Raw genomic sequence first — 25615 nt, forward strand, 5'->3', positions numbered from 1 at the left:
AGAAATAAGTTTCACATCGCTTCATTCACCTTCTTATGTGCATATGCTGGGAAAGATTGGATGTTAAAAAAAAAAAAAACTTCCTCATGTTCCTTTCTACTACATCTAAATCTGTTTACCAATTCAAAGCTGCTAAAAAGCCCTGTATTCTCCTGCTAAATCAACTGGATGGCTAGAAACCAAACTGTGATGTAACAGGAAAAAAAAAATTATCAATTTATTTTCATGTCAGAACATTCTTGAGAAGGTATAAATTGTTCTGGTCTCTATGCCAGTTTTATTTTTTCTTCCTTTCTGTCTTCCTTTTTTTTTTTAAGGCTTTCAGCTTTTAAGCCCATACTTTTTATAGTTCCATAACAGTTCTAATATTTTGTGACATTTTGTATTGTGACACTATAGATGAAATTGTCATCGGACTGACACTCTGTGCGGTTTATTCTTTAATTACAACTGTTAACACTGTAGAGAAGTGCGCTAATCTGCCAGCGCATATTATGAAAACAACGTTATTGTTACCCACACCAACACCCACTCAACAGGGTATTTCCAAGATGGTAGTTTAAAGGAACTTATCAGCACAATGGACGTTTCAATATAGTTTTTTTAAATTTATTTTTAAATTTTTTAAAAAGATTTATTTATTTGAGAGAGTGAGAATGAGAGAGAGACAGTACATGAGAGGGGGAGGGTCAGAGGGAGAAACAGGCTCCTTGCCGAGCAGGGAGCCCGATGCAGGACTCGATCCTGGGACTCCGGGATCATGACCTGAGCCGAAGGCAGTCGCTTAACCAACTGAGCCACCCAGGCGCCCTGTTGTTGTTGTTGTTTTTTTTTTAAAGCTTGTCCTACTGTCTTCATGTAAAAATACACACCAGTTTGAAATTTTTAAACTCTTGAATTGTAATGAACATAGACTCCCCTTACTAGCAGGAGCTGCCTCTATAATCAGAAAAATTGAAAAAAAAAAAAATCTTTTTGAGTGCTCCAGCAGTGGAGGACCGAGGAACCGCAAAGCTTTCTGATAGTTGTTTCAGAAATAATGAAAACAGGAGAGGGAAGGGCACGTTTCAAGATGAAAAGATGAGAGGAGTTACTTGCATTCACAGGGTTGGTAGTCCTTAAATAACCAAGTCAAAATCCAATAACCATTCCCAGCTCTAATAGGTGACCTTTTCAGGACTAGTCTGAGCCCCCCTGAAACTGGCTACTTCTTGAATGCTTTGTAGTTTAGTTCTTTCCTCCAGAACCTTCAGAGGTTTGATTTTCTATGTGGGACAAAATCCCATGAATCCATTGTCTAATAAATACTATACTGAAGCAGTTAAAGACCTCTATTTTTTCCATTTGTTAAAAGGGCCAACAGCCACTTGGATCCTGTGCTGAACCCAATCCCCATAAAAAAATAACCAAAACGATTCTAGAAAATGTAAAATCAGAACAACCAGTATTCACTGTTTAGATGAGAATGACAATAAATGATTTTTTAAAAAAAAATGACACACACAACACTTATTTAGCGACTTACTTAATAAACAGTCCACTTTTCAATATTAGCTCTTAACACTTCCATGGGATTGGCAGAAAGCAAATTTGTGACCCTGAAGTAATAGTAGGTCTCAAAGTGATAGAACCTGAGACTTGTCAGCCGATTCTCCTATCTTCATGTCATTGAGGAGGTATTGGGACAATATGAACATATTCGATTCCTAAGGTACCCAAAATGACCCACATATTCTTTAATATTCAGCTGTACTAAACAGGTTTTTTTGAAAAGAGTATGTGAAGATGTTATCACTGCGCCTCATTCTGAACGGTATTTTCTGCTTCATTTTCATTTTCAACACCGATAGGATATGGTGCTCTTCCTAAAAGAAACTGTTCCCATTTGGGAATATATTCTTCTACTGATGCCCAGTAAAGAGTCTGGAAAAAAAACAACATCCAAAAGTAAAAAAGCATATCAAGCAATTGAACTTGGCTCTTCATAATAGTCTAAATGTTTATTCACTGAAGTGTGTGTGTGCGTGTACATACACACATATACGTAGAATGCACTTCCTCTACAGAATATTTTATGTTAATTTTAGAAAGAAATCTGGCTACTTACTAGTGTTAATTTTCAAATTTCTCAGTAAAACCAGAGCCTGGCAGAATTACAGGTTATGGGATTTTATTGTGATTTTACACGCCCTCTTGTGGCCAACCGTGTGATTATTACCGGTGGTATCATTTATGGCTACAATCATTAAATGTTTTTGTTTTTACTCTTCCAAATTCCATACCAAGTGATTACCCATACTAAAATTATTATAATGAAATGATTAGACATGAACGACTGCTTTTTAGCTGACATAAAAAGATTTCACCTGGGATAAGATGAGGAAATGAAACATAACCAGTATGTTATAGTACAGGATTCAGGTAAATTGACTCCTTAATTATATGGGGAAAAACACTTAAAATATGCATCCACTATATCTATTAGAAGAGCACTCGATATGGTAAAATGTCATTTCTTCCCAATTTTTTTTTCTCTTTTTGGTATACGGAGAAAATAATACTAATATCATGTAACCATTTTTAATTCCGGTAACTCGGAAGTGGAGACACTGTATTATTGGCCCGACACGAGCAAGTCTATAAGCTATAAAAGCTCAGGCAAGATCACCATATAATATCTACAAGCTTTGATGTTTTTTTGGGTGACTGCCCTAAGGAGGCCAAAGAAAAGTAAACTGCCAAAAGCTCTGTATCCTAGGAGGGCATTTTAGATTGTATCATCACTATCAATCTCATTTTGGGGAATTCAGCCAAAGAATTACATGGCATTAAGAGCATGTAAGGATTCACTTTGCACATTAACAAGGCACAGGAGTTCTGAAAGTTGAAATTGTGAGTTCTACATATCTGCCCATCTGTGCATGTGGTCTGAGAAATAGCCTGACACACTTAAAACAGAGGTCATCCTGCTGTGCAAGACTAGCTGAGAAAAATACCAACCAAGGCCTGTGGTTGGGAGTTTCTCCACCATTCACGGCTGGATTAACCCCTATTGTGTGGGCCCCGTATAGGCCAGAGTAAGGTATTGGAGAATTCAACAAAGAAAAAGACATGCCCAGGGCACAACTTTGTACCACTGTTCTTTCTATCCTTGATCACTGGCTTTCCTTATTACTCTAGATGACACAGAAAATTGAAGGGCAAATTCTCAGCCTTTAATTTTGAGTCTATTCAACATCCCTGCTTAGGCAGCAAGCAAAACTGTATTTGAAAAAGGTCATTAAGAATATAAAATTAAACTGTTCTATATGTAGTAAATTTTCTTTCATCACAGATATATTCATATACCAAATAGGGTTTATTTTTGCCAACAGTCTTCCCAATCTGTTCTTGAACTGAGCAAAATAAAACAGACAAAAGCCACACTATGCTGCATGATAATATGCATTTAAATAGCTTTGGTTGAAATTTGGTGAAGGGACCGAACTGCTAACATTAGCCAACAGGAAAAGCACTTTGGTTAGGCATGCTGTCATCTTAAGATTTAGTGCATACTGTCTACTGTCCGTTAGGGTTTAACAAGATAGGTGTTTCTAGATGAAAAGATAGAGGATTTTATAAAATTTTCACTTGATAAATTTTTAAAAATCAAGATGCTTCTCAATTACCTACTGTGTAAAAAGCACAGCACTGTGGACATGGAAGGATCAATCAGACGCATCTTATATTTATATTATATATTATATAATATATATTATATATATTTTATATTTAATAAATAAGTCTGGGAAATACACATAACCACAATTAATTTATAACGTACTACTAACAGAATGGGGTCTCTCCTATACATTTGTTCTTTAAGATTCTCACCTCAAGAGAAACCACCTCTGGTGATGGAATTGGGTGAATCCGGGTCTGTAGAGACTTTTCTGCTGCTTCTATATCCTATAATAGGTATCAGTGTTTTAGAAACAAAATGTATTTACGTAACACATACAAATGGCACCTGTAATAGCAATGTCTATATCCCAAATCTCAACTCTTCTCTGGATATACAGTCTGAACTGAAGGAAGGTCATTGAAATAGGAGGACTGATCATTACTTAATCAGTTTCAATAGAGAAAGCAGCGTTTCTTGTTTTAAAATAAAAAGTGGGGGTGGGGTGTGTAGGACTTTCAAGATCTTCCTTTTCATTTAAAATAGTAAATGCTAATAATTCTGGCAAAAAGGACTTTCTTCCAAAACTGCTCAGGACACTAACTTAGCTCTAAGACCATTAAAAATAGCCAGATGGATAAAATGGTCAAATATTCAGATACTAAAAACAGTCAGATAGTCAGCCCCACACTGAGCTAACCTTACAAGTGAAGAGTTCTAGTCCAGATCATGCAAATGGTGTATTAGTGTCACACATTTCATCTGTTCAGTATTCTATTTTTTAATTTTATGCTTATGCAAATCCTCCACATACTCAAAAGAAAGTCAGTGAGGTACCTCAGTACTTTGGGACAAGAACCTTTTCACTGGACTCTAGATTTTTGGGACTCAATTTCTGGGGCATTCTCGATGGCCAGCTTTATGGCTGGGTGGTACCTCATTCAGCTGATGACATTTAAGGCCTGTGCTTTAATCTGTAGTGTGACTTGTGGGTGTGTGCATTTTCTCTTACGGTTGTAGAAATGCAGGGGCAATTACACTTAATGCTTACCCGGGTAAAAATGTAACCTCGATATGTGGATGAAGTACAGGCCCAGAAATGTAGGACTCTCTAAGTTGTTAGTGAAACACTGGAGCTCTGTTTCATGCTCCCCAAATTGGCACCTATGTTGTCTAGTGCTTGCTTATGTTTGTCAAGTTCACAGAGGCCTTGGCTGGAGGCCGTGTAAATTTTGTCTCTCCTTTGAGCTCAGTGAGTTGATCAAAAAGAGAAAGTTCTCTGATCCATGTACAAGCATTGGAGCAATCTAAGTACAGGGCTGTTGGACAGACGGAGAGAGATGGAAAAGGACGTGGGAGTGGGGTGTGAAGAATCCAATGCTGAACAGGAGAAAAGAGCGAGCAGATGGCAGTGGCGGGAGCAAGGAATGGGTGTGAAATGTAAAAGGGAAAAACAGGAAATTCCCTAAAGGGACTCCCCAAAGTTGCACAACCATTAATGCACCTGCTGTCTTGAAGGTGATTTGAAGGGGAAAACCGTCAATTTAGGGATAAAAAGCCCATCTATTAGCAACGTCTATTCCCTACCAGAAGTTTACGGCCAAGACGCACGCTAAAGAGCTTTTGATGCCAATGCTACAACAGATAGCGAAGATTAACTCTTCTGTGATTGCACTGAGATTTTACAAGGTCCTGGGAAGATTATTTTTTACTCTCATAAACCAAGCAAACAACAGACTCACGACTCCACTGACATCATTATAAGAACAGTGGTACGTTTATTGCTGGTGGTAGATCTAGGTACCACTGGCACCTGCAGACGAGATGATAAACACTTCTCTTAAAGACCAGAAAATAAGGCTATTGGCTCCCTCTCCCAGAAGAGCAGATTTGCAGTGGAAGAGTAGGTACGAGCAGGGAGCTGGGGCCTGGTAAAACAGGCCTGTGGTTAGTAACTTGACAGTCATCGCTACAGCCTGTCGGCAAGGGATTATCACCCCTCCAAGGGAACTTCTTTCGTAAGTGAGATTTTACTTTCTTCGATGTTTTGCTTACCTCTCTGACTCCTACTTCTCTCTCTCCTTAGCTGGCTCCTTTTTCTCTTAATCCTAAGTGTGGGCTTTCTAAGATTTGTGACATCTGTCCTCCTCTTTTTACTTTTTCTCTTTCCAAGACTGTCTCTTATCTAGCTTCAGCTATTCATGTAGAGGGATGGGTAACTTTTCTTCCCGGCCCTTATTTCTCAACCTAATAAAACTAAACTCCCCGTATTCCTCCTGAGGGTTCTGAACATACAGCAGTCGGAGTTCTACTCCCCCAGACACCTACGCTTGTATCTTCTACCTTCAGGTGTTCTTTCTCCCTAACACTTAAAACTTCAAAAGGTCCGCAGACGATTCCTGCAGGACGTCCCCGCTAGCCTGTCCATGCCATTCTCAGTGCTGGGGTCTTATTATCACACTCACTGGTTCAACAGATATGTACTTGGACTGCGTCTCATTTTACTTCCACCACATATGGAATTGATTAGTTTTTCTAAAATTACTACTTTAAATATGTCTTTACACAGATTAAAAAAAAAAAAATAGAGACCCACTACACAGAGGATAAAGTATGAATTCCTTAGCCTGACTGAAAAATCTCTGCCTTCTGTGGCGAGTCATATCCCATTACTTCCAATTAGGAACCTTCTGTTTGACTATATGCTGCCAGAAGGTACGGACTGTCTCATACAATCTTTAAGCATCCGAGAATCTAACGAAGTGCAGGGTATGTACCAAACACTTAAATAGTCATTATATACACAAATGACTGAGGTGTCAAAAGTTTCCGGAGTATAAATGAAAAAACTTAAAAAAAAAAAAAATTACCCAAGGGGGTGAGGGGAGAAAAGAAAAGTAGATGAAGCGAGGCCAGGCTCACCTGACTGGATCTTGTTATCTTGTCTTCTAGATCTGCCGCCAGGCCGTTTAAAAATTTATACTGTTACAGAACAAATGAAAAAAGCAATCCCTAAAAATTAAAAACAAAAGGAAACAAATCTAACTGCCATCTAGTTGGTGGCATAACCACATCAAGAAAAAGTACATCAGGTGGTCTTAGAACACAGTATTTTGACTGAGCATCTGTAGTGAGATCTACCCCAAGGACAAAAAGCGTCATGGAAAGTATCTGACTGAAAGCCATACTCAGTAATCATATTGTTGCTGGCAGTGCTGTCTCTATCGTGGGATAAAGTAAATGAGTAGTTATGTTAGCACTGGAAAATGATTTAGGAACTGAGATTTTTGGTTTGAGGGGGGGAAAAAGAGGTAAAAGATTGATGATTTTAAGTTAAAAGTCTTACAGTCATGTAATCAAATGGAATTATTGATAGGAGCTCTTGATGAATTTTGTCTTTAAAAACAAGTTGTAATAAACATCCCTAGAGCCGACATTAAGGGCTCTAAACATATATTCCCATCAAAAGGATCCAGGGCTTCTTGGAGCAATGGCCAATTCTAGGTCTAAGCAGCAAATGATGGCCTGGAAGATATCACAGAGTCAGAAAGAAAGAAAACAATCAAAGCATGCTAAGATCATGTCAGAGGCATTCAGGAGCTAACATGGGGGCTCCCACTTGGTAAAAATGGGACAATTTGAGCATCACTGGGAATACAAATTGAAGTGGGTCGAGATCTTTCAAATCACAGACGTATTTAAGAGCATCAACATCTAATTGGTCACTTCTGGAGGATACTAGAGAACCAACCTATTTTTGGAAAATTAAGTACAGAGAAAGAATCAAGCACTGATCATGCTTTTTCCTATATGAAGTGTAACCGAATAATTGATGAGGGGATGTTTATCTTCTTATAAATTATCAGCAATTGAATGAGAAGGAACAGAGGAATTTGAATATCACTTTTTGCGACCCCTAATGAACATATCTAGGCCATGATCATCAGTGACTGCTAACATTCCAGAAAGAGAGACAACCAGGCATTACAAAGTGTTCTTTCCCAAAACATTGAACCTGAATCTGATCAGGCCTCTAGATCTGCACTGTTAATGTAATATCCATTAGGCTCAGTGGCTGCTGAGCACTTGAAATGTGGTAAGTCCGAATTGAGGAGCCCTGTAAATGTAAAATACACACTGAATTTTGAAGGCTCAGTGAGGAAAAAAACAAAATATTTACTAACTTTTAATAGTTACATTTGAAATATGAAATTAATTTTAATACATTTCATTTAATCTGTGTCTTTTAACTTTATTAAAAGTGGCTACTAGGGGGGTGCCTGGCTGGCTCAGTTGGGAGGAGCATGGGATGCTTGATCTTGGGGTCATGAGTTCGAGCCCCACGCTGGGTGTAGAGGTTACTTAAATAAAAACTTAAAAAGTTGTTACTAGAAACTTAAAATTACTTGTATTATGTTTCTGTTGCCTAACACAACTTCTGTCAATTTATGGGAATTACAGGGAACAAAGGAACCTACTAAGTGATACCTCAGCAATGTAATTAGTAATATTCAGAGTGTGGGAAACTAGGAGAAATGAGCCAATTCCTTCAACAAATTAAAAGGGGGTTAAAAAAAGCAGAGGGAACTTTAGAGATTTGAGAGACCTATCAGTCAATTACGTACTAGACTTTATTTGGATCTGGATTCAAACAAATGTAAAAACAGGTTAATCAGGGAGATCTGAATCCTGACTGAAACTTTGAGGAATTATTGTTAATTTCTTAGACAGATCATGGTATTGCGATTGTACTCAAAATAGCCCTTATCTTTGGGTGAAAAACACTGATGAAAAAGACGTGATATTTACAGATTAAACAATGTGATGTCTGAAGATTAGCTTCAACATCATTTGACGGGCTGCAGGTGAAGGTGATGAGTGTAGATGAAACAAGATGGGCTGTGTTTTGAAAATTATTGAATCTGGGTGATAAGCACATGGAAGTACATTCTTCTATTCCTCCTTCCACATAGGTTTGAAATATTTCGTAACAATTAAAAAACAAGTTTCCGGGATGAATGGTGATACAAATGTTACTCTATGGCAGGATGCAGCAGCCTCTGTAAATGAGTTGACTCGTGATTAGGAAAGGTAAACTATGAGCACAAAAAGTCATGTACTGAGATTTCTTTCTTTCCCCCTCCCTAGACATGTCCCTTCCTCCTAACCCAGCAATATATATCTTCCTATAAATATATACAGTGAAGCCAGCCATAGCTGGACTGGGTTTAATCTTTTAATCTGCTGAAGGGACAATTTCTGGGATTGAAAAAAGAAGATCCTAAAGCATGAGATACAGGGTCCTTGCTTCAAGGAACCCTTATGCATTCATTAAACTCGCTCTTCACTGAACTGGAGAAAGGAGTGTGAGGAGGAAAGAGGAGAGACTGGGTCCTGTAAATCACTGGCCCTGGGGGTGGGGTGGGGGGGTGCAGTTTGTTGAAGGCTGTAACTGTCAGCTTCCCCAAGAAGGCCTCCAGGACACGCCGTTAGGTCTAATCTGCTGTGGCACACTACCATTCGTTCTCACCCTGGAACGTTTGTCCAGCTTCCTCATGAGGTGATGCTCACTACCACAAGATTGCCTTTTTGGGTTAAACTAAATTTTACTGGTTGGGGGTGGGTGGGATGGGGAAAGAGGTCGAATAGATGATAGTTTACCTCATGGAAGTATTTATAGAAACAAAATTCTTTCTCTTCCAAATCTGTACCAATCATGTTTGTTTTTAAAAGGCAGACACATTTTATTTTATTAATAGGGAAACTAGCAGAAACTAACAATCCATTATCATCTGTGATATTTACTGACTAAACCCTCAATTTGAGTTTTCCTCACTACTTAAATTCATGTCCATTCTTTTACTATTATGCTTGAACCTTTGGGATTAGTCTTTTTGTTATTGTTTCCATCTTTAAAACATTCTTTTATTTTTCCAAATATATTTAGAGAAATTTTGTTGTGTTAGATGCAGATTTTGGTGGGGCTATTTTTAAATCTAAAAATAACACTGTGACTACTGATTTTAGAAAAATAATAGTTTCCCCATCAGGATTAAGGCATGTGTCTCCATTTAAATTTTAAATCTCCCATTGAAGTTAAGAATTATCTCTATACCAATCATGCATATTCCTTGTTTAGAGCATTCCCAAGTATTTTATAATTTCATTGCTAATGTGAATGTGATTTCATATTTTCCATTTGTATATACAGGATTGTTATAGATTTTTGAATGGTTACATTTTATCTGTTAATTTTACTCAACTCATGATATACCAGTTTTAAACAACTTTGGCTTTGCTAAGTATATGGCCTCATCAGTTAAAAATACTAGGGTTATATCTTTCCAAAAATTAAAGCTCACTCCATGTTAGTGTTTCTTATATTAGAGCATCTAAATAAGGTCAAATAATGGATGGTAATAGAACTTATACTTATTTTGTTAGTATCTTTATAGGAAAGTTTCCAAGTTGCAGTGGAACCATTTTTAAAGTGTATTCTGTACCTAAGTACATATCTTGATGTGACTGAACCTGTTCTCGACAGGGAGGGGGTATTAAGAGTAGTCACTTTATGGTTTCCTCTTCTCTAAATTAAGAGATCAGCGCAGTCAGCGGTTTTCACCATCCCTTAGATCACAACAGAACAGGCAAGGAGGGGCTGAATGGATGGGCCTTTGGCCAAAGCAGGTCCACTTTGACCTATTTTAAATCTTTGAAAAAAATTTTTTATGCTTAAAAAAAAAAAATTAAAGCCTTAAGTGAAAATCTAATCTATGTGCTTTTTAAAGTTTCTCCCACCTGAAAATTCTGTGATCAAGTCCTATTTAGGTCACTTTCATTATAACCTCTATGGTAGAGCCCTTAAAATTAGTTCCAAAGTTTAAAACAAAATAATAAGAGGAAAAAAGCAGGATTAAAAAAATTGCATATACAAATATTCAAAGTATGTTTAAAAAAAAGGGAAGAGACTGCATGTCTTATAAGCAAGCACTGTATCTGGGATATAAGAGCTCAGTAAATGCTTACTAAAAGACTAAAGGGAAATATACAAAAACATTAATTTCAAGCTGGGTGGGATGATATGGAAAGTATGCTATTTCATCTTTTTGGCTCTTTCCACCTTTTTACAGTGAGACTATATTACTTTTATAATCTGGGGAAAAAACACCATCCAAACTTGTTTCTAATGACTATGAAACTAGGTTCATTATCTTCCTTCCAGATATGGCAATGATTTCTTAGCTATTCTCCTTAAATCTAATCTCTCCATTCTGCAAATCACATTGCATCTAAATAGGAAGTGAATCTTTCTTAAATACCCATATGCTTCTTATATAAGTCTCTATTTTTCTTTTGCTCTAACACTTTTAGTACTGTATTATCCCTATATATCAGGTCTCAACTTCTTCAGTTGGTCTCACAAAACATATCCAACCTTGTTTCCCATAACTTTACAAGCTAGTTAGCTCAGGGTCCCATGGACACTAACAGGGCTACTCATTCTTCTGGTCTTGATTCTTCTGTAAGAATGCAGTGGAATATTTTGCATTCTGCCTATTCAAATACAGCTCCAGCTTAGTTTCCCTTCTCAGACTTGTTAGGATATTCTAGCTTTCGGTGATTTTTTTTTTTTTATACGTACTTCTAAAGTGCTAAGGATTCCACATAACTTAATGTTTGATCAACTAAGGTCTCATGTTGTGTGTGACAACCTTATGTCATCAGTTAAGCCTGTTAGCTATTTGATGTAAAGAACTCTGAATTATTTTGTTAACTCCACTCTCTGCTCAGAACTAGCTCGGTAGTAAGGCCCCTCTGGGCTTTCACCAAATACTTGCTCACTAAAAGGAAGATAATTGAAAAATCCAAATAGTACCTGTACTTGTTGCAGGTAAGTAGCGATCAAGCCTTCAAGGCTTCTAATTTAGTTTTTCTGACTTGTCACAGCAAATTCCAGATTATCCTATATATTTCCATTTAAAAATAAATATTGCAAACACCATTGGGCAAGTAAGACATATGGCAACATAGAATGCTTTGGTAGCACTATGGCTGTGACTTAAATTACTGTGGATCAAACTGCCAGAAGCTGAGAAGATAACTGAATTTTCCTCTTCCTTTATCCTTTAGTGACTACATAAGATAACTATATCATGCCTATCGATGAAAATATTTAACAATAAAAAACTGAAAACACTGCTTTATAACTTAAATAATATAGCCTTCCTCCCAAATGTTTTAGTCATAGGATCTCTTGGAAGCTTGAATGGAAGCAAACTTTAGGGTTTTAATTATGGATGAAGCCATACAATTCTGGAAGCAAAGTATAGCAAGCAGCCAAAAATGTTACACATATGATTTTACTCCAAATGGGCACATTGGCCAAATGGTGGGGCCCTGCGCAATCACATACTTTGACCACCTCCTCCATCACTATCAAGAGAGATCTGGGAAATCTGTTATCTTAGATATGAATTCTGCGTGCTGACTGTGGCCCCAGTAGGGCAAAATCAAATTGTTCTTGTTTTTATGATGTTAAATAGTTTTGAGTTGGATCTAAAAACATTATAGGTACTTCATAGGGTTTTAGGATCTCCCTATAAATAAAAGATGATGGAAGATGGAAAGTTACATCTTGTATTTATTACTTCTTGCACAAAGGTGACCTTTAAATTTCTTCTATGGTCATGGGTTCTTCTGGTTGATTAAAAACACTTAAGTTAAACAAACTTCCTTTTATTTTTCATTTAAAAAAGAATCCATATGCAATGTATCCAACTAACATGAGTTTGAAAACTAGATGGTACTTCATTAATTGTATTTATTACTCAAAACAAAGTATATATATCAAAATTATGAAATTCACTTAAAACCTTTTTTTGCAAAGGTGGGAAGAAAATCTTTATACTTAAGTCATGGAAACTTACCATTAAAAGACCAAGGTTCCTTTTAAAAGCAGTCTCAGCTGCTTGCATCTGAGATGCCTTTTCCTTGTTTTTGTCTATAAATTTATTCTCCATTTGTTGAAGTAACATTACTCTTTGTGATACTCTAGAAAAAAATGAAGATTATATAAAGTTTTTCTTAAAAGGGTTCATTTTTTGCTTCACTAACAAAAAAATTTGTTTCTTAATTGTACCTCACTTCAAGTTCAACCTATATTGAAAACCAATTATTATGTCCATTAATAATACAGTGGAAAACTTAGATAGTTCAATAAGTCTTAAATCTGGGTAAAATTATTCTTATTTTCATTAACATATCTATCGTAAGTACATGCTTCTGTTTTTTTAGCCTCTATGGTCTTTGCAATTATTTTAGAGTGTTAAAAACATGTTTTAATTTTTGGTGAAAATGCAAACTGTAATACATATCCCTTTGTACACATACTTATATATACCTCCCCACACACATACATTGATATAACTTGCTATACGAAACCTTCTGCTTAACACTTCAATACCCCTGAATCTCATGTTACACATTTAGAATTGCGCTAAACTTCCATATGTTTGAAGAAGCAATAAAAATATTTTTTTCCTCTTTTTCCAAGAGAAAGATGATGGTTCCATATATGAGTGAGAGGCTGTGTGTATGTATGCATACTCACAACAAGGTGAAACAGTAATTGAAGAAAGATGTAAAAAGTTGTAATTAAATTATCAAACTACTTTGTTATATATAATATACTTTAAAAATTTCTCATTGGTCAAATGCTCATTTTACAAGTTTTTTTGGTCCCCTTAAATGATGGATTAAAAAAATGTCAGACGATAAAAAAACACATGTGGTATATATAACAGTCTAACCACTTTCCAGATAGTTGTGGAGATTCTTAAGAAATGCTATGTTTCAGAGGGCTGTTCTTGAGGGTAGCATTAAAATTGAGTAATTTCAACATTTTTATAAGGGCAAGATCTTAGAAAGCCAAGGAAGAGGGCCTGGTAATTAATTAAAGGAAAACATGAGAGCCCACAGAAAGAGGTAGAGAAGGTTAATATCAAGTATAAGTGCAGGATTTGTTATGTAATTTGCAAGGCCTAATGCAAAGTGAAAATGTGGGGCTCCTTTAAAAAAAAAACTATTAGAAATTTCAGGACAGCAACATTAGAGCATTAAACCAAGTACAGGGACTGTGAGTACATAGGCCTCATACTCATGGAGCCTGCCCTGGGTAAGAGGTATACAGAAGTCCATTAAATATCAGTGAGAAACCTAGAAAGGTGAGAAGGGTGAATTTATCTAGATAATAGTAAGAATTGTAAGAGAACATGACTATACCTTTTAATCTTTGTTATTAAGAGACAGTGACATTCCCTAACACCAAAATCTCTCAAGTGTCAGAAAATTCAAATTGACGCACTTCCAGACTTAAGTCTTCTGTGCACACAATATTTCACTAACAAAGCCGGTACAATTTATTCATTTAGATAAGCCTTAAAAAAAAAAAAAACTTACATTTCTTCATGTCTTTTAGACAGGCGAATTTCTTGAGCAAACAAGGACGTCATCTTTAGTCAAAGCTGCCTTATAAGCTTTCTGCTAAATAATAAAAACATTTAAAGTTACTTTAATGTTCTCAGCTTTACAGCAGTTGATTGTTTTATTACCTCAACCCACTGGTTCTCTCAGAAGAGAAAAATAAAAATTGAGATATAATGATGTATAAAATGAAAGAATGCATTTAAAACCATTTTTATTTATGATGCAGTTTTCCATATGCCAGACGCAGCCAAAAACACCATGAATCAGGTAAACTCAACATATTTCACATTTCCTCCTCTTAACTTCCTCACACTTTAACCTTAATTTGCATTGAAAACAAACAAGCAGCTGGTACTAAGACTAGTAAACATTTTATTGAATCAACAGAAAGAAAAAAATCCACTCTGTAAAATTCAACACAGGAATACCATCCCTTATGCATGTGCACACACACATAGAAAGGCAAACAAGTATAAGAACCAACTGGAAACTCATGGTCTTTCCTTTATTGGAAGACTGCCCAGTTCTACCATCTCTTTTCCAAATAAGAAAGTATTTTTCATGTATAACTGGCGGGGAAAAGCCCAGCTGGTCTCTTCACCTTACCCTGGGTGTTCAGGACTTCCATTTGGGGAGTTTAGGGAAGCCCATTTTAACGGCACATGAGCAAGCTCACCTTGACTGAAGAGCTTGGGCCAATACAGATAAAGATCAAGTGACGTGCTTTGAAGGCTCAGAGCCTGAAGGCAAATCATCTGGTTGCCTGCAAAAGCTGAAGGTGACTGTCCTAAGGGAGAAAAAACAGGAATGAAATTCTTTTCCTGAAGCGAAGCACTGGCTTTCCTAAATTTTATGATTTAAACACTGTCGCTAATCTCTGAGCGTCCAGCGCTGAGAGACTGAGCTCTTCCTTCATTGCACATACATGGAGGTGTAGGGCACTGAGCCCAGCCAAGGGCAAGGAAACACTGTCCTGCCCTCAAGGGGTTTCCTTCTAAAGGAAGCAATGTCTTGCGTTCAGCACCGAGGACAGCAATCGCTCGCCAGCTTGCCCGCAAGGATCTAGTTACAGATACTTATCCTCTAAGATCACTACGGACCAATCGTCACCGCCTTCCTCCCCCTTTCGAATGCAGCGTCAAGGAAATCTCGGAAAGTTAGTCCACGGTAACTTCTTTTTCCGTCACGCCCCCCATCAGCACTCCAGACAAACCCCAAGATAAATTCTGCCTTTCGAACCAAAGATCGCACGGTTTCAGAGTCCTCAACCCTGCAACCACTCCAACTCCCTGCTTATATCCAGAGGACTCACGACCTTTCCTCATCACCCCAGCTCTTCCCCCTCTAACAACATTCTCCTCAGCGGCCCTGCGAGCACCTGCGCTGCTCTCGGACGGTCAGGGCGCCCACCGGCCGGCCGTAACGCGGTGGGACTTCACTCACCCAGTCGCACTCGGACCTTATCCGTAAAGGCGCCTGCTACGCCGGGTCCCAACACAGGCCTGGGCGTGGTCACGCCACCATCTTTGCGCACGCGGGACGAGGTGACGCAATCACGTCGCTATAAAAGGCGGGCCTCTGGCGCGAAAGGTGACGGTGCTGCGCTCAGCGGAGAAATTCCCCAAGCGGTCGTTCCGAGCCCTACGAAAGTGCCTGGTGGTAGCTCAGTTTCGAGGCCTTTTAAACTGAGACCGGAATATGCTTTAGAGAGGGAAGCTAGAATGTCACAGAATATGGAAATAGGGAAAAATCCTTCAAAGTACTCCAGAGTGTTTGAATGGTCTGCACAGTCAGTAAAATCTCCTTGCTTCAGAGAGCTTCACCCCGTTTGTCAGGTGCAGAGCAGAGCCCCTGCCCGCACCCCCATAGGGACAGTGATATCGATCGTGGACGTTTTGAGGGGTTTGCGTGCGTCGCTGTGTTTAGGTGAATTACCTCAGCCCTTCCCCTACAACACCTGGTGACGTAGGTGCTATCATCCTCTTTTTTTTTTTTAAAGATCCTTTTATATTTTATTATTTTTTTTATTGTGTTAATCATCCTACATTACATTAGTTTTTTCCTTTAAATTTTTTATTATGTTAATCACCATACATTACATCATTAGTTTTGGATGTAGTGTTCCATGATTCATTGTTTGTGCATAACACCCAGTGCTCCACGCAGAACGTGCCCTCTGTAATACCCATCACCAGGCTAACCCATCCCCCCACGCCCCTCCCCTCTAGAACCCTCAGTTTGTTTTTCAGAGTCCATCCTCTCTCATGGTTCGTCTCCCCCTCTGATTTCCCCCCTTCATTTTTCCTCTCCTGCTTTTTTTTTTTTTTAACATATATTGTATTATTTGTTTCAGAGGTACAGGTCTGTGCAGCACTCACTATAGCACATACCCCCCCCAATGTTTATCACCCAGCCACCCCATCCCTCCCACCCCCCACCACTCCAGCAACCCTGTTTGTTTCGTGAGATTAAGAATTCCTCATATCATTGAGATTGTATGATACATGTCTTTCTCTGATTGACTTATTTAGCTTAGCATAATACCCTCCAGTTCCATCCATGTCGTTGCAAATGGCAAGATCTCATTCCTTTTGATGGCTGCATAATAATCCATTGTGTATATATACCACATCTTCTTTATCCATTCATCTGTCGATGGACATCTTGGCTCTTTCCATAGTTTGGCTATTGACTATCATCCTCTTTTGATAGAAGAGCAAACCAGCATGGTCGTTTATTTAGGTCGGAGCTTGAAGTCAGCAGAGCCTTGAAATTTCTCACAGGCCTCAGGTCACACACTTGGGAATAATCCATTAGTGCTGTAAATTGCGTTCTTAAACCTTTTTTTCCCTTTGAAATAACTTGGTGAGGCACAAAGTACTATTCTTAATTTCAGATGTAGAAACTGAGATTCAAGAGAGGTTAAGTTTTCTTCCTACAGGTTACTGAGTTGGTAAAGGGCCAAGTGCTAGGACTCCAGTCCAGGTGTCTTTTATTTCTTAAATCCCAGAATATCTACATGAAACTCCTCTCCTGCTTCGGGACTACGGCACTTCATGCGTCTTTTGCTTGGAAAGGCTGTTCCCCAGAAAGCCATATAGACTGAGTGCCTCATCTTTCAATGCTACTTCTTTGAAGAAGAGTTCCCTGGACCTTCAGTGTAAGATAGCAACCTCCATTTCTTTTCTCTCTGCCCTCCTTCTCTTGCTTGGTTTTTCTCCAGAACACACTGTTGAACACATTTTACAATCACTTGTTCATATGTTTGTCAGTGCACTCCTACTAGAATTCGAACATCCTAAGAAGTATTTTTGATTATTTGCTGCTGTATCCTCAGCAACTAAAATGGCCTTGAAATAATCTTGGATGGAAATTCCATAATAATTTAAGAGAGGTCTGTCTTCAGTTCATAGGACCTTTGATTTAGCTCTTCCACAGCCTTAGTAAAGAAGAAAAACAGACCTTTGAATGGGTTGCATGAAATAGAAAACAAAGAAGCTGCACATTAAAGCATGTGTATGTTGTTTAAAACAAACTTTGTTCCTCTCCCTGCTTTATGTAAGTTTGCATAGTGACACAATTGGGACAAACCCAGTCCTTTTAACTTTGAATCTAGCTTCTTTAGGTTATTGTCTGCCCTAGGAATGAATCAAGGAATACCTTGGAATTTTCTTGCAACTTTTAGGAGAATGGTAATCAGGAATACCTCACAGACACTTAGAGGTTGTCTAGATAGACTGTGATAATACATCTTATAGCATCCCAAAAAAGTACTTTCCACTTAAAGATCTGCTGTCATAGCTCCCATCTTCATGACAGCCCCCAGTTGATCTTTTCTGTGAGACAAATGACTGGAGAAGAAGTGTCTCTGGCAATTGCAGTCTGTCAGTATAGGGCTTCTCTATTTATTAGGTAAGTTTGTGTACTTCCTGTAGTGAGATATTTGCAGCCTACCATGCAGATTATTAGAACCTACTAAGTAAGGCCTAGCTCATAATGGGACATTCTGTAAATGTGCAGTGAAGTTAATATTTCCTAACCCTGCTATAATTCTCTCCACCAGCATGCTAAAATTGTCCCCTTAGCCTCATTATTTAGAAACTCTTGTGCTTTTTAGTAATAAATTCTTTAAAGATGTGTTTATTAATATTTCTAAGATGTAGTCCCCACCCTCAGGAGCCTAGAAGGTTCTTAAGGTATACACAAAAAGCTAGAGGATTTTGGCTGACAACATAAAAATGACTAATACTCATCGAGTGCTCACTCTGTGCTAGGCACTGCGTATGATTTATCTCATCTAATCCTCATAACAACCCTGGGAGCAGGACAGGGTTGGTTGCTAGCTTACTTACTATCCCCATTTTTATAGCTGAGAAAACTGAGGCTTAGAGACATGACTTATGATCACACTGTAAGTAAATGAGCCTTGGCCTGTTTGATGTTAGTATTGTATGTAATTATATAGAGAATATTGAGAATGTGTAAATAAAATGTGTCCTGCAGATTATGAGGGTGCTAGAGAAGAAAGAGGGGAGCACCAAGAGCTGGAATGGTATAGATGACATTTTGGAAGGCTGAGGTGAATTTTGAAAACTGGGTGGAATTTGGAGGTCAGCTTTTGTAATTGGGTATATCGGATGGCAAGATGGGCCACGAAGTCTTTTTTTTTTTTTTAAGATTTTATTTATTTATTTGACAGAGAGTTAGTGAGAGCAGGAACACAAGCAGGGGGAGTGGGAGAGGGAGAACAGGCTTCCCGCGGAGCAGGGAGCCCAATGCGGGGCTCCATCCCAGGACCCTGGAATCATGACCTGAGCCGAAGGCAGATGCTTAACGGCTGAGCCACCCAGGCGCCTTGGGCCATGAAGTCTTCTAAGTGAAGGAGGCATGTGTATGTACAGAAGTGTGTGCATGAAGATACATCTAGGGTGAGGGCCAGTGGAGAGGAAGCATTGAGAAGAATGTTTTCGCCTCATTTCCCGCAATTTTGAAGATTTCATTTCTGGTGTCAGAGACTTAGAAAACAGAAGTTTGGCAGTAATAAAGAGAAGGAGATATTGGAGAAGATGAGACTGGTAAGTAAAGAATAGAAAGGCTTGAGGATGCAAAAGGAAAGACAAGCTTTAAAGAGTAAGAAAAGAATCCCAGGATCCTTGACAGTATCAAAGACTTCAAATTACTAACAGTAAATTCTGTTATGGTTTATACAGAGGCCTTCTTTTTAGATTCCTTTGGATGTACTCTGTGTAGACAAATAATAAGAAAATGAAGAACTCATGCCTGAAATGGAGTTAGTTGTTTTTTTCCCCTTGTTTCAGGAAATCCCAGATGAAATTTGGCAAAGTGGGTCCAATTGCTTGTGTTTCTGCTTTTCTTCACTTTGAAATACAGTCTTTAGACTTTTATCTTTTTCTATAGTTATAGATTGTCCATTTCACTATGGAAAAATATTCTTATAATATCTCTGAAATGCTTTAAATTGGCCTTGGATGGGTTTTGACCAGAGAATTTACAGCCAGATACTTCTTTAGGATCTTTTGTCAATGAATCAGTTATCAATCTAGGTCCATTCAGATAAAACTCTGCAACAGAGAAATCATTATCACAGCTGGTGCCTGCATTGTAGACATTCTTAGCTGAGAGAACAAGACTGTGCTGATAAAACTATGCTCATTCCTAGAGATTTCCAGTAAGAATTTGCATAAGCTTTTCCTTCTTGGGAGAGAAAATTTTTAAAAACCTCACTAGTTTTAAAATTCACTTGAGAACGCATTAGAATTTTAAAAATTGAAAGCACACATGATAATTCTTAGCAAATCATTTCTGTTGTATACATAGTAAATATGTATATTTCCTCATTCCCAAATTTCAGTGATTTAAAGCTCACAGAAATCCTTTTGTCTTAAACTGATACCCTTCCAGCTGTGTATAATTTAAAAGGCTTTTTTTTTTTTTTTAATCCTGGTTCCTTGATTTTCCAGCAGCTTTCAGTTTACTCACTAGTCTCTCTGTAACTCTTTAGCTCAGGCTTTTCTTGAAGTAGGAATTTTCTCTTTCATAGCTCTCCTGCCTGTTTATTTTCTCCATGTTATCTCCTCTTTTTGCTCTTAGGACCCTATAACATTCTCAGTCCACTATTGAGTAAGCAATTAAGAACCTTCTTAATGCATACTTGACTACTTGGAGCATTGTATTCTGCAGTTCCCATCTTTTTGTGATACTCTGCGACTGTGTTTACTAAAAACATTTGAGCCTTTTTGTGCTGGCCTGTTTTCTTCATCATTATTGTTTGCTGTATGCATCCACATGAAAATTTATAATTTCCTTTGAAAGAACAAGGGTTGCAGTTTTACCACATTGCAACTTCTTTGCTTCAGGATCTAATGATATGTAAAGATATTGTCAGAAAAATCTGTTGTGGATTAATGCATTTGGGACAGATAATTATTAAAAAATTGCCCATATCCTTCATTTATATGAAAACAGCATGAGACAGTGTTTTATCTAGTTTTTTGAACATTTCATATGAATACATTTCTTCTTTTGCTAGAGCATCAGATCTTACTTTCTAACCTAATTGTTTTTCTCTTAAGTATCTCTTTGGTATTGCTTTTCAGACTTTATTAAATTGAAAATGAGTTGATTGTATTGATGGTTCTTACAAATCTCAAATTTGAATATGAATGTTACTCTTAATGTAAGAATATGGAAAACTTTAAATATACACTTGGGATTTGGCTGATTTTATAATCGTATTTTTCAGAGGTTAACAACATGAAATAATTCCTGAATATCTTTACATATGGGTCTGCTTTCCTTGGGCTCTGAAAAAAATACAAGTAGGAAGCCACAGAGAAAGATGGCAAATTAATTTTCTTCAAGTTTTTAGTGTATTTCCCCAAGTCCAAATGTGTGTTAGGTTAATTACTCGTTTATACATTCAAAAAATGTTTTAATTAGATTAAATGTGAGCTTCAAGTTTTAGTCAACCTAAAATATTTGCAGCTGGTGGAAATATTAATGGTACTTTGAAAAATTGGATAAAGTTGTCCTTTACAATTTTGTTGTCTGAAGAGTACTTGTTTGATATGAAATAGAGATTAAACGTGTTGTCTTAAATGCCTAAAATTTTGAAGAAAATTAATAGAAGGGAAAAGAAATGGATTCATTTTAACTCTAGATGGCAGTTAAACACAGCTAACAAAGACCAACTTGTTTGAAATACAGAAACACAAAAATAGTAAAACACACGCACATTCTGTTCTACCATCCAGTTAATTATATTCTCAAAATGATGTCTTGGATTGATATTACTAAACAAACATGTATAAGATGTAATTACACACAAGTGAAATAAATAGTGTAGGCCTGTAATTGCAAGGTTTTTTTCAACTGGTAATATGGCATACACCTGTGCAATGGCTTATATTGCCTGTTTTATTTTGTCATTTTTACTAACATTTAATTCAGTGTAGTTTTATTTTATGTACAGTTATTTACCAATATCAATTCAAACCATATGCCATTGGGAAAACTATTACATATTTAATGTCTTAAAATGTTAAAATATAAGTAAAGCCTATTTTCACGAGGAAATGTGTTCTATATTAGTCCATCCCAAAAGCTGGCATAAATATCCCTACATGTACATTTGAGATTGCATTTTATTTTACTTTATTTATTTTTACAAAAAAGTATTTAATTCACATTAGCTTCGTGCTTTTGGGGGTACTAAATTATGTTTCTTATAGTATTTATAAAAGAAAGCAAAAGCTTGGCAGATCATACTTTGTTCTCTTCTCATGGTCTCAGCTCTGAGTAGACAGTGTGTTCTATAAATTTGTGGAGCACAACTATCTCTGGTATATGATTATGTTGATATGGTGACTGGTGAATAGAATAAAAAGGATTTAAAGTAGACCTAATTAGTCTCATCTGTCTTGTCGGGTGGCTTAGAAAAGGAAAAGAGGTGGTATCTTTTTTAAAAAAATGTCCCTCTCCCACTCTCCCTGCTTATGTTCCCTCTCTCTGTTAAAAAATAAATTAAAAAATCTTAAAAAAAAAAAAAAGGGTGCCTAGGTGGCTCAGTCGTTAAGCATCTGCCTTTGGCTCAGGTCATGATCCCAGGGTCCTGGAATCGAGTCCCACATCGGGCTCCCTGCTCGGCGGGAAGCCTGCTTCTCCCTCTCCCACTCCCCCTGCTTGTGTTCCCTCTCTCTGTTAAAAAATAAATAAATAAATCTTAAAAAATAAAAAAATAAAAAAATAAAAAAATGTTGTATCACAGGTTTATATGAAGTAATTAAATTCTTTTGAGAAGACTTATTTGACTGACTTTTGTTTCTTGTATTTAGCAATTTATGACCTGAGTCTATTTTCAAATAGTGGATTATAGCTGTTACAGTTCCAAAACCTTGGTAGCCTTGCACTCAGGGAGGCAGGGGTGAAGTGCCTCTCAGCCACAAAGGTGTGGAGGTTCAGGGCAGCCTACTGGAACCTGGACTTTGAACACCTCAGATCTTGGAATTAGCATTTGTCTTTTGAGTTAGTAGAATTAATGTTCAATAGGCTCTCCAAGAGAGATGATCACATTGTAGAGAGTTCTTATGCCCTTGGAGTTATTTTCCTAGACTCCAAACTCCTAATAGCAGGTGTTGGTTCATGGTAGGGCCTTGATAAATGCTTGTCGAATATATTTAAGATGACAAGGATAATTTTTTTAAATTATTTTTTTTTTAAGATTTTATTTACTTGAGAGAGAGAGAGAGAGCGTACACACAAGCAGGGGAGCAGCAGAGGGAGAGGGAGAAGCAGACTCCCCACTGAGTGGGGCTGGATCTCAGGATGCTGGGATTATAACCTGAGCCAAAGGCAACTGCTTCACCGATTGAGCCAACCCAGGTGCCCCAGGATAAAAAAAAATTTTTTAAGCAACATAAAAACAGTCCCATGTTACTCAAAAACAAAAGGAAAAGAATTTATTTATTTTAGGGAACTTTCTACTAGAATTTTATAAGGATTAATATAATTGCTGCCCATCTCTAGCAGATTATTGCCTTGCATGGATACGGAGTTGCCAGAGCTTCTGATTTTTCAAGGGAAGGTAGAAATTTGGATTTTCATGTGAAATCTTCTGATTTTTCAGTGTTAGCAACTATTTCAAATAAAGAAAAACAAAAAAATACAACAGCAAACTGATGGTTTACAACTTTCAATGTATACCACTCTAATTTTTTTAGCTCCTTTTTAAAAAAGATTTTATTTGAGAGTGAGAGAGAGGGCGAGAGCGCAAGCAGGGGGAGGGGCAGAGGGAGAGGGAGAAGTAGACTTCCCGCTGAGCAGGGAGCCTGACAGGGGGCTCAATCCCAGAATCCTGAGATCATGACCTGAGCCAAAGGCAGACGCTTAAAGACTGAGCCACCCAGGAGACCCTCATTTTTTTTTTAATAACATATAAGATTGATTGGCTTAATTATTTTAGTTATGGTACAGTCCAGTCGTACTTGTTTGAGGTTACACTAGTTAAATTAGATTTTGGGGTCTTTCAGGAAGTCTTCAATTTCATGTCCACCATCAGACTCTTGAATATTATCTATAGATATCTGTTCCCATTCTTTGCATTTTGATCCTTTTTAATTTCATTCTTGAAGAGTAACCTTAAATTTTGGGAGTGCTTTGCTATAGTTACCATGTGCTGCCTACTTTGGATCCAAAAAATGCAAGTACTGAAGAAATGTATGATTGCCTCTTCATTAGTTTTTCTTTTTCTACTTTGTCCCTTTCTACAATCTGATTTTTTTTTCAAAACATAAATCAGAACTCATAATTCCCTTCCTCAAATCCTGTAGTGCCTTTCCATTGCCCTTAGAGTAAAATCCACACTCCTTTGCACACAGTACAAGGTTCTGCTTGATCAGGCACTGCTTACCTCTCTGACTACCTTCTTACCAGGTTCCCCCTCATTTGATCTGATCTTGCTGTTGCACACCAAACTCAGCCCCATCTCAAGATATGTTCATTCTACATGGAACATCTTACACAGAGCTTTATATGCTCCATAAATGTCACTCCCTGAGAGAGTCTTTTTTTGCCCACCTAGTCAAAAATAATCCCTTTTCCTATCATTCTCTGTCCTCTTACCTTGTCTTTTTTTTTTTTTTAATAGTTCTTACCTCTACCTGATACAAATTTGTGTGTGTGTGTCTATGTATCTGGTAAATTTACTTACATGTTTGTTGTCTTCCTCTCCCACTGGAATATAAATTTCATGAGCGCAGGAACACAGTTCATCTTGCTGACTGCTGTACCTTCAATACCTAGAACAGCATCCCCTCCTACTCTGTTTAACAGAACTGTAAAATAAATAAGATCTAGGCAACCATGGTAGTATTGAGTAGTAGAGAAATTTCAAGTTTGGAAAGGGGTTACAGGGGCAAAGCTAGGAAGACACTGCAAATTATGACGCAGGTACCTCGTGTGCTGTACTTTTGACATATGTGCCCATCGTTGTAACCCATAGCCTCAGTAGCTTTTTTTCAATTTTAGAAATTTGACTTTCTATATTGTGTGATAGAATTTAAAAATGGTATGTTAAACATGCTTTGTAGGACTACATTCATGTAACTGACTTACTAAATCATGGCACGATTTTTTGCATGTGGATTATTATATGAATACAAAACCTTGTAGAAAGTTATCCTTTCTGAATCTACACAGTAATGTTTACATTTGAGGGTCACAATAAAATCCTGGGGATGTGTTTCATGATATTTCAAATTGCTATCAGAGAACTTAGGATTCAGAGAAATAAAATTAAGTAATTATTTATATGGTATTTTTCTTTGCATTGTATCTACTTAGTGTGTAGAAGTTCTTGGTAGAGAGGCAATTCACCATAGATACAACATAGAGAATTTGGTAAATTTGGAAGTATTTGGCACTGTTGAAATCAAGATTTTCTTGAGTAATTTTTGTTATAATTTTGTTTTGCACATGAACTTTTTATCTATTTGTATGAGACAAGTTTCCTAAAAAAGATGATTTGGGAGATTAGCAGTGGAACATTCATTTATGTCCTGTGTCCCAATTTTATTTATTTCCCAAAGCTATATAATTTTATGGTTCAAATGAATTTCTGACAGCTGTGAATGCTTTCAAATTTCTTTTAAGATCACCATTTTTGTCTTCATTGATAGTTTAAATATAGTCTGTTGAGAGTACTTATGTGACTTTATGGAAAGTTCTGTGGGGAAAAAAACCTCTTTATTTTATATAAATTTATTTCTCTACATACTTTGCTATACATAAATATATCCATATAAAATTTCCATCTTCATTAAAAGACCACCTTTAAACAAAGTATGCAGGGAAAAGGAATATGAAAGGAGTAAACTCATCTTCCTATCCCAGACATCATAGAAATTTCAAACCAGTTGATGCTGTGAATAAGCCTAAAAGTTTGACCTTCTT

At 37.2% G+C, this 25615-nt stretch overlaps 1 protein-coding gene across 1 annotated transcript; it reads right to left on the reverse strand.

Annotated features, from left to right (window-relative positions):
* Nucleotides 1–678: 678 nt before the first annotated feature.
* CEP15 (centrosomal protein 15) lies at nt 679–15668 on the reverse strand. Its single transcript, XM_088021947.1, is given in 8 exon segments — nt 679–1923; nt 2871–2877; nt 3824–3849; nt 3852–3948; nt 12589–12712; nt 14120–14203; nt 14823–14933; nt 15590–15668. Coding segments are annotated over 6 exon segments (393 nt in total). The 5' UTR covers nt 14173–14203; nt 14823–14933; nt 15590–15668; the 3' UTR covers nt 679–1837.
* Between the last annotated feature and the right edge of the window lie 9947 nt (nt 15669–25615).

Source organism: Eumetopias jubatus, unplaced genomic scaffold, assembly GCF_037043125.1.
Source record: "Eumetopias jubatus isolate StellerSeaLion01/CBP00866 unplaced genomic scaffold, mEumJub1_p1.0 scaffold_1, whole genome shotgun sequence".
Classification (NCBI taxonomy): domain Eukaryota; kingdom Metazoa; phylum Chordata; class Mammalia; order Carnivora; family Otariidae; genus Eumetopias; species Eumetopias jubatus.